We start from the raw sequence: 14,971 nt of genomic DNA, 5'->3' as shown, positions 1-14,971 counted from the left end.
CAATTCTGATGGATATGACTCTCTTCAACAATGAGATGAACCAAATCAGTTTCACTTATTCAATAATGAATAGAAACAGCTACACCTAGTAAAAGAACTCTGGGAAATGATTGTGAACCACTACATAGCATTTCCAATCCCTCTATTTTTGTCCACCTGCATTTTTTATTTCCTTCACAGGTTAAGTGTACATTATTTCAAAGTCCGATTCTTCTTGTGCGGCAAAATAGCTGTATGGATATGTATACATATATCATATTTAACATATACTTTAACATATTTAACATGTATTGGTCTACCTGCCAAATGGGGAAGGGGGTGGGGGGAAGAGGGGAAAAAATTGGGTTTTATCTGTGGTAATCTCCTAAAATCAAACTCAGAAAATGAAAGAAGATATAAGAGCATGAAACAAAAAAAAAATTATTCCATTCCTAATTCTAGGTCAATAATCTCCTTCTGATGCTTTACTCTGAATTATTTTTCTTCTTCAGATGATATGAAAGACATGGCACAAGGAAATGGTACCAGAGTGACTGAATTCATTCTACTGGGATTTGCAGTTCGGCAAGAACTACAGTACATTCTCTTCTTAGTGTTTCTGGTCATCTATGTGATATCTTTAGTGGGAAATGTTGGGATGATCCTGCTCATCAAATGTCATTCCCGCCTTCACACTCCCATGTATTTTTTCCTCCAACACTTGGCTTTTGTTGATCTTTGTTACACCTCTGCGATCACTCCCAAGATGCTACTGAACTTCCTGGTATCCAACAAATCTATCTCTTTCTTAGGGTGTCTATTGCAATTGTTGGTTTATGCCACATTTGCCACAATCGAATGTTACCTACTTTCTGCCATGGCCATAGATCGTTATGTGGCCATCTGTAACCCATTACACTATGCAGTGGTCATGTCCCAGAGGGCATGCATCCAGCTACTCACTGGTTCCTATTTCATGGGATCTCTGAATGCTTCTGTACATACGGGCTTTGCCTTTTCATTGACCTTCTGCAATTCTAACACCATCAATCACTTCTTCTGTGATGTGCCCCCAATCCTGGCCCTTTCCTGTTCTAATATTGATATCAATATCATGTTGTTAATCGTCTTTGTGGGTTTTAATCTGTCAAGCACCTTGCTAGTTGTGTTTCTCTCCTATGTTTATATCCTGGCTGCTATCTTAAGGATGCCCTCTGCTGCAGGAAGACACAAAGCCTTCTCCACTTGTGCCTCCCACCTGACAGCCGTCATTATTTTCTACGGGACGCTCTCTTACATGTATTTACAGCCCTCTTCCAGTGAATCTCAGGAAAATGATAAAGTGGCCTCTGTGTTTTATGGTATTGTAATACCCATGTTGAACCCCCTGATCTACAGTCTTCGGAATAAAGAAGTCAAAGAGGCCATGAAAGTTCTATTAAAGAGTTGCTTATGAGTCAAGACTTGTATTCCAGAGCATTGGTTCAGAAATGCATCTGAATAAAGAACATCCATACTATTTCCCTTCTTTGGCAGTCACATGGGATAGTAGAGAGAATTTTAGGCATGGAATCAGGAAGACCTGAGTTGAAACACAACTAAGACATTTATTAGTTCTGTGTCTCAGAACAAATCATTTAGCTTCTCTTAGCCTCAGTTTCTCCATCTGTAAAAAAGGTATAATAATACCACCTTGCTCCAAGGTTGTTGTAAGACCCAAATCAGATAATTTATATGAAATACTTTGCAAACTTTAAATCACAAGGTAAATGCTAGATTTGTTATTGTTGCTTTTCATTGAAATCTCAACTATGGGAGAATGTAATAAATAAGCTGAAAATTTTTAAAAGATATGTGGGGATATTAGAAATAGATATTAGAATAAATATAATAATAGGCATTAGAAAGCCTTCCAATAATGTCTAAAATATATTTACTAATATCTCCCCAAATTTAATATAATAATAACATAATAATCACAAACCAAGTTTCCCAAAAGTTGTACTGCAGTTTTAAGCTACAATAACTTTAACTCATTAAGCTATAAATAGCCTTAAAGTGCACTAAGTCTTTGGGGACATCCCATAGAATACTTAGTGCCGAAGATGCTTAGCGCTCTCATCCTTATGAAGATGAGAGTATTTGCTTATATTTTACCAAAATACCTTCACAAACATTATCTGAATAGCTTGGCAGAAGAACCATTTGTAATAGTAATATTGTCCCCACTTTATAGAAAACTCAGAGAGTTATTGTGTCATAAAATGTTAAATCTAGAAAAGATATTAATGATCTTTTAGTCCAAACCCTCCCCCTCATCAGACCAAAAAAACACATAGGATCAATACAGACAATAATTTGTCCAAAATATACAGCTAGTTACCCAGAAAAGATTGATACGCAGGCCAAAGAAAATAGAATATACTCTTATGATACCAACAGAGTGGTAAGAAACCTTTCTAAATTTAAAAAAATAACATCCCTATGTCCACTATTTTTTTGCCAAGGACTTCTTTGGTAGGCTTTTTATACCTTTTCAGAATATAATTCTATTATTTCATAATTGAATCAAATATATTTCGATTAGAGATTAGTGAAACTGAAGATGTAGATTTTTCCCATCCAAGATTATATATCTTCTAATACACTCCACAAGATGGTTTTGTGACCCCCAAATTAAACATCTCTATCCTTTTTTAATTTAAAGTCTAAAGAGACAACTATTCAATACCCTGGATTATTGTCTGACTGTGAAGGAACGTCCAAAAAGTCACAGTGGAGTAGAATAAAACATCAGATTCAGCCATTTGTCCCCCTACAGTAGGATGAAGAGTAGCTCAAGCCTCTATATAGGTACTTATTGAATTGACTTAAACTGAAGAGTTTAGCAGAAGCTAGAGTTCTGCTGCCAATGTGCAGGCCTCCAGTAAACTCCATAATGCTAACATATGGAGCTATAGCAAACAGATCCTGAGGCTTCTTTTCATTTGGTCCCCTAGGAGTGAACAGCTTTGTTCTGAGTACACATTGACAATATTAACAAACTGATAGAGGGTGCCTCTCAGAAATAAGAGAAGGAACTGTTTTGAGCCCTCTCCACTCATGTAAATCTAGTCAATGGCTTCAAAATAAGACATACACTGATTGAAAAGCTTGGTGATCTGTTCATTAAAATCAATTGCCTAAGGATGTCTAATTCTCTTCTCTGGGGGAGGGGCCAGCAGTAGCCTCCTGCTAACAATCCCACAATTCTTGCTCTTGGGGTTAGCAAAGAAATGTCTTGGCTGCTTATTGTAGATGGTACCAACAAGAGACAGGGGCAAAGTAACCTCGCATGCCACCACCACCCCAATAAAAGCCACTGACTGGTATTTCACTAAAAGAGTTGACTGGGCCAAGCATACTCCATCCCACTTCCACTCCATTTCAGGCAAAAACAGTTGTGTTAGAAACAGCTAAAGGGTACAGAAATAGTGGTGGGCTAGAGTCAGGAAGATTTGAAATCAAATTCTAACAGCCATTTTCTTAGCTGTGTGGCCTTGAGCTAATACTTTCACCTTTCTAAACATCAATTCCTTTCTATCTATTAAATGGGGATAATAATATAACCCCTTTCACAGGGCTATTGTAAGGATAAAAGAAAGGAAATAGTTAATATATATTGCAAACTTTTAAAGTGCTATATAACCACTAGATATTTTGTGGGGGGGAAATTAAGGATAAAGTTCATATTTAGAGAAGGCCCATAGAGGGAGATAGTAGGTCACCAAGACCATGGGACATTAGCAACTTGGGTTGGGGACAGGACGAGAGGGCAAACATAGAGATATCTCCTGCTACTGAAGAGCTTCACAGATCTACTGCTAGGGACCCAGAAAAGCAATCAGAGCAGGTCACAGAGGAGCTCACCTGGGTTTAAATCAAATTGAGGAAGGTAATTTACCATCTGCTCATTTGCTGTATTACATAATTATTCTTGCCAAAGGAACGAAAGTTCTATTGATTCCCTTTAAATTTTAGGTGTCCTTGAGCCAAAGTCCTGCCCATTGTAATCCTATGAGATAATTGCATCACAGATTGCAGATGATCAATAGTAACATTTACTTGTTCAGTGCTCAGCTATAACTTATCAATGACTCTACTTATATACCCATTGGAGAAAGTGGAAGACCAAAGAAAAAAAAGTCCCTTAGTATGTGCTCCATTCTCTAAGTCCCAAGAATCAGTTGGCAATAAAGAGCCAAAGAGAAAAATGACAATATTTCCTTAGCTGTTGAGATCTAAAAATAAAAGTAACTTGGAGCAATTAGACTAGGGTTCACAGGAAAGAAAAAAATGATACTTGTTCCTTCTGAAGTCAGAGTCTCTTTAATTTCCAACATCCTAGGTAAGATGTCCTGGAGGTGCCCAACTTCAACTCTTAATGTCTCCATAGACTTTAAAAAACATATCAAAGAGCTCATTTAAGAACTAGATGCAGGGGATTCCCTGTATTGGAGATCTGAGCAACCCCAGATAGAAGATCTTAAAAGTCCTGGTATCAACTGGTATTTATGTGAATGCTTTTAAGTGCTACTGATTTATCTGTGAGGCAGGGTACACTGGCATTTGGTATCTACAGGAGATCCACTAGAATGAACTCTGATGTGCAGAACAAGAGAGAGAATAGATTCATTGAACCCAGAATCATGGAAGCTTATCTTTGGAAGGAAATAAAGCAAATTACAATTGATGAACAATCCCTTCTGTATTATATCTGAGAAATGGTTATCAAGTCTAGATTTAATATTTCCAAGGAAAGATAACAGATCACCTCCTAAGCCAACCCCCTCCAACCTAAAGGAGCTCTGATTTTTAGGTTTTATTTTACATCAAACAAAATCTTAGCTGTAGTTCCCACTCTAGTTCTGCCCTCTGGATATAAAGAGAACAACCTTTTTTAAAAACCTTTTTTTTTTGTTTTCCCTATCTGACATTCATTCAGGTACTTCAGATACTATCACATCTTAGCTCTTAAATGAAGATAACAAATTTTAGCACGTGTCACAAGAATAATGAAAAATCAAATGGAGTCACATGTACATGTATGAAGTGTTTCATCAACCAGAAGGCACTATATCATAATCGAAAATTGTTATGTCATCAATCATGCACGAAGCATACAACATGATGTCTGTTGAATACAAGGGGAATAAGAAGATCCCTTCTATCTCTGAGTGCTAATATTCTGTGATGATGTCCTAGATCAGGAAATTTTCATGTGATTTGTGTCAGTCGCCTTAAGCATTCTGGTGGATGATGGATCCTTTCTTACAATAATTTTTAAAGTCATCATAAAATGCAATAGAAATTAAATATATTGGAATAAAGATATATTTTTCCCATGCAAGTTCAGAAACACGATAAAATTTATCCATCCAAAATAGAAACCTTGTTCTAGGAGTAGAGAAAACACCCGCACTGTCATTCTTGTACCACAAGGAGGTTGTGGAGAAAGATTCAAGTGGTAGAGAGCATACTGAAACTCATTCAAGATTAAAACTATGCAATGCAATTCAGTATTTCTTTGTTGATTCAGAAAGCACTTCGGAGCCTTACAGTGCTTCAAGCTAATCATTACAGAGTTCAGTGATTGCTGTCCTACAAATATATAGGTGTAAAAAGTCTAGCTAGTCTGTCTTTTTGGTGGCCCAAGAAAGTGTAGGTGCCTGTATGTAATTTAATCTCAGTATTTGGGGGGGGGGGCTACAATGGGAATAAGAACACCACCACTGCAGTTTTAGTATTCAGTTCTAGGAGCAACATTTCAACATGGGCAGACCCAAGCTGGACTCTTTTTGGAAGAGGGCAATGAAAATGATCAGGATCGTGCCATGAGAAGCAACTGTGGAAAATGGAGGTGGTTTATGGGGAGATTTTTAAGTTAAATGTGAAATCCTTTTAAACATGTTTCCATATTTGTCAAGAAAGAAAGCTGTCTTTAAATTTTTGAAGAGTTGTATATAGAAGAGAAATTAGATGTGTCCTTCTTGGTCCAAGGGAGTACAACTAGGAGCAATGAAAACATTGCAGGGAAACATATTTAGATGAAATGAGCAAAGCTTCACTGACAATCAAATCTGTCCAAAAGCTGAATAGTCTGACTTGGAAGAAGACCCCTCATAGTCAGTCTCTAAACAAAGATGAGATGGCCACTTGAATCTTCATTCTTTTCTCTAAGTTTTCCCCTCTCTAACCACTATGTTTTTTGACCACACTGGCAGCTAGATGGCACACTACCCCCAGAGATGGGAAGACTGATCTTCCTGAGTTCAAATCTGGCTTCAGATATTACCCTATGATCCTAAACAAGTCATTTAATCCTGTTTACCTCATTTGTAAAATGAACTGGAGAAAGAAATGCCATAGCACTCAATTATCTCAGCCAAGAAAACCCCAAATGGGATCATCAAGAATTGGATGACAAACAATTGAACAACAAAAACTGACCTTTCCTTCTCTGCCTCATTTTCTGGGTCTTCATCCAGCTCATGTTCTTTAACTGTAAGTGTCCTTTAGGATCCTCTTCTTTTCTACCTCTTCCTCACTTGGTAATCTCCTTGGCTCTCATGGATTTAACTATCATCTTTATGCTAATGATTCTCAAATCTACCTTTCTTGCTCCAATTTCTGCTGACCACCAATTTTCTTCCCCAATGGCCTTTCAGACATTTCAAACTAGATGTCCAGTATACATCTTAAACGCAGTATGTCCAAAATAGAATTTAATTCTCTTTCCCCTTAAAATCTCCTCTCTCCATTTTCCCTATTTTTTTGGAAGGCAAAGGCATCACCCCCCAGCCTCTTAGTTTCACAACCTAGGAGTTATCTTGCAACCCTCACTATCTCTCCCCACCCTCATGCCCACATCCACACTGTTGACAAGAACTGCCAATATCATCTTTACGACTTCTTTCTAATGTGCTCCCTTCTCTCTTCTGACAGTGTCACCATTTTAGGACCAGCCATTATCACCTCTCACCTTGATTACTACAATAACCTGCTGGTGGGTCTGCTTGATTTTAGTCTTTCCCCACTTCACTCCATTCTTTATTCAGCCATTAGTGATTTTCCTAAAACAAAAATCTGATTGTGTCAACACACACACACACACACACACACACACACACACACAATACATGAATAAATAAATGTATGAATGATTAAATTGCAATGACTTCTTATTGCCTCCAGAAGCAAAAGCAAAATGTTCTGTATGACATTATACACCTATCCTGATGTAGCTGCCTCCTACCTAGGTTGAGCAGTGGACAGTATGATTGCTTTAGACTTAGAAGCCTCATCTTTCTGAATTTAAATCAGGTCTCAGACACTTGCTAGCTGTGTCTGAGTAAGTCAGTAACCCTGTATTTGCTTCAGTTTCCTCATCTGTAAAATGATTTGTAGAAGGAAATAGCAAACCACTCCAATATCTTTGCCAGGAAAACCCCAAATGGGATTACAAGAAGTTGGTCATGGCTGAAAAACAACGAAACAACAATCTTTCCACTCTTCTTACACTTTACTTCCTACTACTGACCTTGGCCTTCCAACTATTCCACAAACAAGATATTCTATCTCTCAGCCCCAAGAATTTTCTCAGATTGTCCCCCATGCCTGGAATTCTCTCTCATATACTCCATCTATTGACTTCTGGTTTCCTTTAAGACCCAACTAAAATCCCACCTCCTACTTCTTGTAGGAAGACTTCTTCTCTCTTTTGACCCCTCTTAATTTTAGTGCCTTCACTCTATTAATTATTCCCTTTTTATCCTGTATATAGCTTGCTTTGGATATATTTGTTCATATATTCTTGCCCTTGCTACATTGTAAATTCTTTGAGGACAAGGATTGTCTTTTTGTCTCTCTTTGTATCCCCAATGCTTAGCACAGTGCCTGACACATAGTAGCCCTTAAATGTTTATTGAATTCAATTGGATAATTTTTCACTATTATCACTTAAATGTTTATTGAATTCAATTAGATAGATTTTTACTATTATTTCGATTTACACTAATTTTCATCAACTTATCTTTCTCATCTTTTTTCAATAGCCCTCAGATAGAAATGATTGAAGTGCAAGTAGCTCTCCTGCCAATATTTTTCTTCACTTAATGTTCCATTAACTATTACACAGATGGATAAAATAACTGCTTTTTGCCTCTGAATAAAAGAATGTATCCTCTGCAGGATCAATGAAAGCATTTTTGGAAATTCCAGTTGTAGACTCAACAAGAGATTTGATATGCTCCCCATTTTGTCCCATTATGATTCTTATCTCCTTGGACTGGTCTTTAGACTTTGAAAGTTTGTCCTACTTATTATGATGATTATGATTTCAATATTTGAATATTGTCTTATTGAAATATTTGAAAGTTTGTCTTATTATGACTTATTATGATGATTATGTCCTACTTATTATGATGATTATAATAATGATAATCCCATAGAAGGATTTCTTGTTTACTGCAGAAAAAAAATGATTTGTTGTTGAGTTTTTTGGGGTTTTCCAATCACAGGCCCAATATCACTACTGATCAGCCTAGGAGACTTGATCTATTCATTTCCAATCTTAATTGGTTTGTCCTTTCTTAAGCAGCCTAACCAGGCCCAGATCTAGGGAGCTCTAGATATTCTTGCCATCCTTAGTTTGGACAACCAATCAGCTCAGCCCACTGCAGCTTGAAACAATCCACCAGCCTCAGCCTCCCCAATAGGAATGATTAGATTTATACCATCATCCTAAGTATAACATCTGTTAAACACTTACTACGTGGAGACCATTGTACTAAACTCAGTGGACACAGTCCCCAAAATTAAATAGTACCTATTTTGAAGGGTTTACATTCTCCAGAAGGTCAAAGTAATTGCAGGACTAAATAAATATAAAATATGTGCAAAGCAATTTTAGGAAGAGGTTTTCACTGACAACTGGGAGGATTTAGAAAGGCAGCAGGGAGGAAATGACATTTGTTTGCTTTGAGGAAAGCCCAGGAGGCAAAGGAGATAAGGGCATATATTCCAGACCCAAGGAACCAAACATAGAAGACTGTTTACCATTTGTGTAGAATAGCTCTCAGGCCAGTATGAGTGAAATAAAGAACAATCTAAAGGTAGTGATGGGAAATGAGATTTTTTTTTCCTCAAGATCAATCATCAAATACCTGAAGACTTTAAATGCCTGGGTAAGGATTCTGTCCTTGAAGTAATAGGGAGCCACTGAAAGTTTTTGATTTTTTCATATCTATTTTAGCAATAACATTTTGGCAGCTCTGTAGGGAGAGCAGAAAGGCTGGAAGCCAGGCAAGAAATTAGGATGATCTTGAAGCAGTTGAGGCAAAGAATGATGAGGGCCTGAAATAGAGTAAAAGCTGTGTGAGTGAGGGAAGAGGGTGCATGGGACAGATGTTGTGGAGGTGGAAATGACAAGACTTGGCAAATGATTGGCTACAGGAGGGAGAGGGAGAGAAGAATCAAGGATAGCACCTTTTGAGATATCTGAGAATCCAAATCAGTTTGGCTCTATTTCCCAGTATTCATAGTGGATAGATCCAGAAATGATAACCTTTGTTATAAACGTCTTGAGCAACCAAATATTAAATTCAGAAAGAATGACTTTGCTCCAATTAAGCACTAGCTTAAGTTGTACTGGGCCATGTATAGGGATATGTGGACCAGATAGTCATAGAAAATCCCTTTCAATTCCAAGATGCTATGACTCTGACTAAGAGTAGATTAAAGATTCAGGTGAGCTAATGCTAGTCAATCAGTAATCCATATTCTGATTTATTCATCCATGAGGATGCTAATTTGGCATGGCTTTTACAGGACCATTACATAAGTTATATATATATTTCTCTCTTTGGAAAGAAGAACAATGGAGCCCATGATACTTACACGGTCCTATGATTTGTTACCAGAGGTCTATTGAAGGGAATAAAGAAGGGCTCAAAATGTTGAATTAAGAGTGCACTTACTAGCTATCTTCAGCAGTGAGAGGATCCAATTCAGTTCCATTTGATCAGTGATGAACAGAATCAGCTATACACCCAGTGAAAGAACACTGGGAAACGAGTGTGGACTGCTTGCATTTTTGTTTTTCTTCCCAGGTTATTTTTACCTTTCTAAATCTGATTTTTCTTGTGCAACAAGAGAACTGTATAAATATATACACATCTATTGTATTTAAGATATACTTTAACATGTTTAACATGGATGAGACTGCCTGCCATTTAAGGGAGAGGGTGTAGGGAAGGAAGGGAAAAGTTGGAACAGAAGTGTTTGCAAGGGTTAATGTTGAAAAATTACCCATGCATATGTTTGGTCAATAAAAAGCTATGATAAAAATTAAATTAAATTAAATTAACAGGGATTTAGAAAAGGATTGGAAAAAAATAAAAACAAAACATGAAAAAAGAGTGCACTTACATGGTAATGCAGAGCTATCATTGCACAGCCTCTTGAAGATCTTTGTTCCCAGTCCCTTAGGAAGCTTGCAAAACAGTGAAATGAATAAAACCTACACAGGCCAGAGAAAAGGCCTAAAGGGAAAGACACCTCGGTAGTCGGATTCATCAGAGCTATAATGTTCTACAATGAGGACTCACCCGATTCTGCTAAGACAATCCAAGTATAAAATCACCACATGAGGGTGAGTCTGAGAACATCAACTCAAAGCACCTGGTTGTTCTTGACTTTATCCACTGCCTCCAGGTGGCTCCAGTGGGAAAGAGAATGGGATTCCTGGCTGTAGTTATGGTTTTCAAATCCTGGCTTTCTGATTAGCATGAGTAAAATGAAAAGCACTTATAACTGTCTGATGAATAATCATCAGTTGGTGATGTTTTGGGACATAGGTTTCTGGGATTGTATTTTTGGAAAATTGGGGTTCACAGCTATTCTTGTTCCCACTCCATAAGAGGAATCTCAGAATTATGCAAGGCAAAATTTTTTGTGCTAACTCCTTGACTCTAAGAGCATAAAATGTAGATGATGGGAATGAGAAATGACATTTCCCAATGACTAAGAAACGACATGGCATCTTGGTGAGAAGAACCACATGGAACTTTGCTTTTCTCCTGACTTGTATGTTAAAATGGGATTCATAAATCAAAGCTGGTATCTCTGCTAAACTAGTGGATGATTTGGGAGACACCTGAGCTCAATAGCTGGTTATGCTTTAATAGTCAGCAGAAGCTACTGACTGTTTCCTTTCCAATGAATAGCTTTCTCAATCCCCATTTCTCAATGTTTTTTCATTCATATCATTATATTCTCCTCTTTAAAAAAAATTCCAAGGACCACTCATCTTTATCTGCTAGGATTAATGTTGATAAGGTCAGATATTTGAAGAGATGTTCATACCCATGTAGAGGGAAAATACAGGGAAAATACATGAGCTTTACCATGACTGAGAGAGGAAAAGCAGACCCTGATTCAAGAGGAAAGAGAAAAGAGGAAAGAGACAATATTAAAGGTGGCTAAGTGGAAGAAAGGAGAGAATGCAGAGAAGACTTGAGTTCAAATTTAACCTCAGACATGATAATCTTTTGACAATAGGCAAGTCACTTAACTAACTTCTTTTTGCCTGGCTTTGTCTTTTTCTCTATATAAATAATATATATATGTAGCTAGATAGAAAAGTATATTATATTTCATATATTATATATATATATGTTATTCAACTTATGTATATATTTGTCAAATATATTGCATGATTATCTATATATATGTATATGCATGCATACATGCATATATATCCTTTATTATAAAAATTAACAAGCTCAGGAAAGTGGGATCCATGTTGTCTGGAGGACCCCTGCAAACTAACCTTCCAGTAATAAGGAAGTCTTTAAATATTCTTTAATAATAAATATTCAATAGTTAATTTTATTTTAATAGTAATATTTAATTTAATGGTTAATTAAATAATTTAATAATAAATATTAAATAGTTAAATTAAAAAGGAAGTCTTTAAATATTCTTTAATAATAAATATTAAATAGTCTTTAAATTCCTTCTATTCCCTCCAAGTAGAGGCTGAAGCTTCTACTCCTTAAAAGAGAAGGCATATCCCTGAATTCTATAGGTGTTTGGGGCACACTTAATAAGTTGAACATGCTGATCTCCCTTTTTTATTTCTTGCAGATAGACAGCTGGCAACAGCCTCAAAAGCCACTTAATCCCACTCCCTCCTTGTATATACTCAGGAATGTTAAGGAACTTGCCCAAAGTCACAGAGACCAAGTCAGAAAAGAAAAGATTTTACCTCAAATCCGTGGATCCTAAAATCATTGCACTCTTTATTGTGGCACAAAAAGAATAAATTCTAAACATTCAAACCATCACCAGTAAAAAGAAGTATTTTATCCCAGGTCTTCTGACTCCAGAACCTTACACGTTGGGATCTACTATTTGGGAACCCTTTTCTGAATCATGTTTATCAGACATTTGAGTCTTGGAAAATACATGGCCTCCTGATGCTTGCTGAGCCAACAAAAGCCACCATTTCTGTAAGCACTTTAAGGTTTATGAAGCATTTTTCTCCTAACAGTCCTGTAAGGTCAATAAATAATGTAAATATATTCTTTTGCATGTGAGGAAACTGAGATACAAAAAGACTAGCCCAAGGTCACACAATTAACCTCAATTCTAAAACTGAAATCCATATCTTCTGACCCTAATTAGTGCCTTTGCTATTGTATCACACACAGCTCCCATTCAGTCCTCATCAAAGTCACCACTTTTATACTGGGTAATCAATGGAAGTAGAAAAGTAGACTACAACATTGCTTTCTTGATTTTATTTTATACTGCTCATATATTGACATCTAAATATTTGTTCTGGTCAATCATATTAACTGGTCTTTTTGAAGAAAAGCAATGTCTCATGAACTAAGAACAGTTGGGTAGAAGATCTAAGATCTAAGAAACATAAATCCACAGAAGGAAAGGTAGAAGGCCACATAAACCTTTCCTTCTATGGATCTATGTTTCCTTGTTGAATCAATATTTCTCTTTCTTGCCATTTGATGCTTCACCATCACTGTGAAGTGATTTGGTTCTCCATGCAGGTTCTGGCACCTTGTAACAAGTTGGAAATGTGTGTACAGTCCTGGTAACAACCTATGTACTTGTTGTGTGGGGACTGGCCTGGCAACATCCATAGAGACGTGTCACCAAGGCACTGATTACCAGATAAGGGACTATTTTGGTAATGGTGATCTATGAAATGCCATGTAAAAGATACACAAGAATTAGGGTCTCTGTGGTGGAGCAAACAACCATATGGAAGAAATCTTAGCCTTTTAAAGTGATGCAGGAAGTACTTATCATCTCCTAGAGTTTTCAGAATGCAGGTAGAGATCCCAAAAATCGAAGCCCCACTAAAAAGACAGTCAGGCTCTTACTTGACCACAAGAACACCAATGGTGAAACTCAATGGACATTGGAGGAGGCAGATTCCCGTGGTTCTCTGTGAAGTGGGCAGGAGGCAGATGCCTCTGGTTCTCAGAGAGGTGGGCAAAAAGGATCTAAGGGAACACACAGAGAGATGAGGCACAGGGCCCAAAGCAATCAACCTTTGAACAGATGAAGCTCTCTTACTGTCACAGCTGGAGCTCCCTTACTGGAACAACCAGAGAAAATGTTTGATGTTGTTATGACTAATTTATTAGAATTTTTTAATCCTTTTTAACTCTTGGTCAGAGCTAGAAGGGGAGCACTGATGAATGAGCAGATATGTTAATAATAAGGTCCCCTGAGACCTAGTGATAGCCAGAGTACTCTAGGTTAGTCTGTCCTATCCCCAGATTGTCTCCAAGCCCTAAATAATCACCCTAGTTTAGACACCATCCCTCTTTCCATCAGTCTAATAGGATCATTCATCATACTGATTTCTATTTTAGTTTTAAACAAATTAATGTCCCTCCATCAATTTTTGTTCTTTCCTTAAAGGCATTAACTCAAGTATTGGTTCTGACATCAGAACAATGAGATTGATTCTTCTATGAAGATAAGTTGTCCAATCAATGGTTTGTCTTCAGCAATGTTAGGTTTTATTCATTGTTGGAGAAGTAAAAGACTTTAAAACATAAAACAAAATGTCAAAGATGGAAGGGACCTTAAAACATAAAACAACAAAGGCTAGAGGAGAGCTTAACATGGAATAGTAGAGAAGGAAAGGAGTTTGAAACACAGAAGGTCAGAACTAGCTGAAAACTTAGAACATAGAATGTCCTTAAAACATAGAATGAACTGAGAGGAATTTGGGAGTCACAATTTTTTTTCAAAGCTTGACTAAAACACCAGCTTCTATATAAAACTTTTCTTGATCTCTGAGTTAAGAAAACTTTTTCCCAAAAAAATGACATTTTTATTGAATATATATGATATATATGTATACATAGATACACATTTATATATTTAGGTATGATGTATTTTCTTGCTATGTAGAACATAAAGACATTGACCGTTTCCCTTTTGTCTTTTCCTGGTACATATTTAATAAGTGCTCCTTGATTAATAAGTTGATTAATTGTTCACAGATTGTTAGAGGATTCAGTCCAGATATTCAGTTGGGAAAACTGAGGGCTCTTAAAGAGAAGCAATGTGTCTAAAGTCACCCAACTAGTTCTGGACTTCACTATAGTGTGAGCTAAGGTTTCCTACCTCCCAATTCTGTGCTTTCTCCATTATACCATTCTTCCTCTCTAAATAACAAAATTGGAGGCATTGTAATGTCGCTCCAGGTTCTCAACACACAATTAATAAAGAAGCATTTATTGGTTGTTGTCCTTGGGTCTCGAAGAGGACCAAAATGATATGATTATGTGAGAATCAAATGAGTCCAACAGTGATTGATCATACCAATATGAATTTAGAATGCTCTGCCACAGGTTGGGCACAAATAATCCACGTGAACATTTGGGGTGTATTCTCTAAATCTGTGCAT

General features: G+C 36.9%; 1 protein-coding gene across 1 annotated transcript; it reads left to right on the top strand.

The window, feature by feature from the left end:
• Nucleotides 1–505: 505 nt before the first annotated feature.
• Nucleotides 506–1,435, top strand: LOC100928662 (putative olfactory receptor 5AK3). The gene has a single exon (XM_003773869.1). The coding sequence runs from the start codon at nucleotides 506–508 to the stop codon at nucleotides 1,433–1,435; it is 930 nt and encodes a 309-aa protein (XP_003773917.1).
• The last annotated feature ends 13,536 nt before the right edge of the window (nucleotides 1,436–14,971 follow it).

Source organism: Sarcophilus harrisii, chromosome 6 (assembly GCF_902635505.1).
Source record: "Sarcophilus harrisii chromosome 6, mSarHar1.11, whole genome shotgun sequence".
In the NCBI taxonomy this organism is placed as follows: domain Eukaryota; kingdom Metazoa; phylum Chordata; class Mammalia; order Dasyuromorphia; family Dasyuridae; genus Sarcophilus; species Sarcophilus harrisii.
The sequence above is the reverse complement of the archived record's forward strand: the minus strand, read 5'-3'. Positions and strand labels throughout refer to the sequence as shown.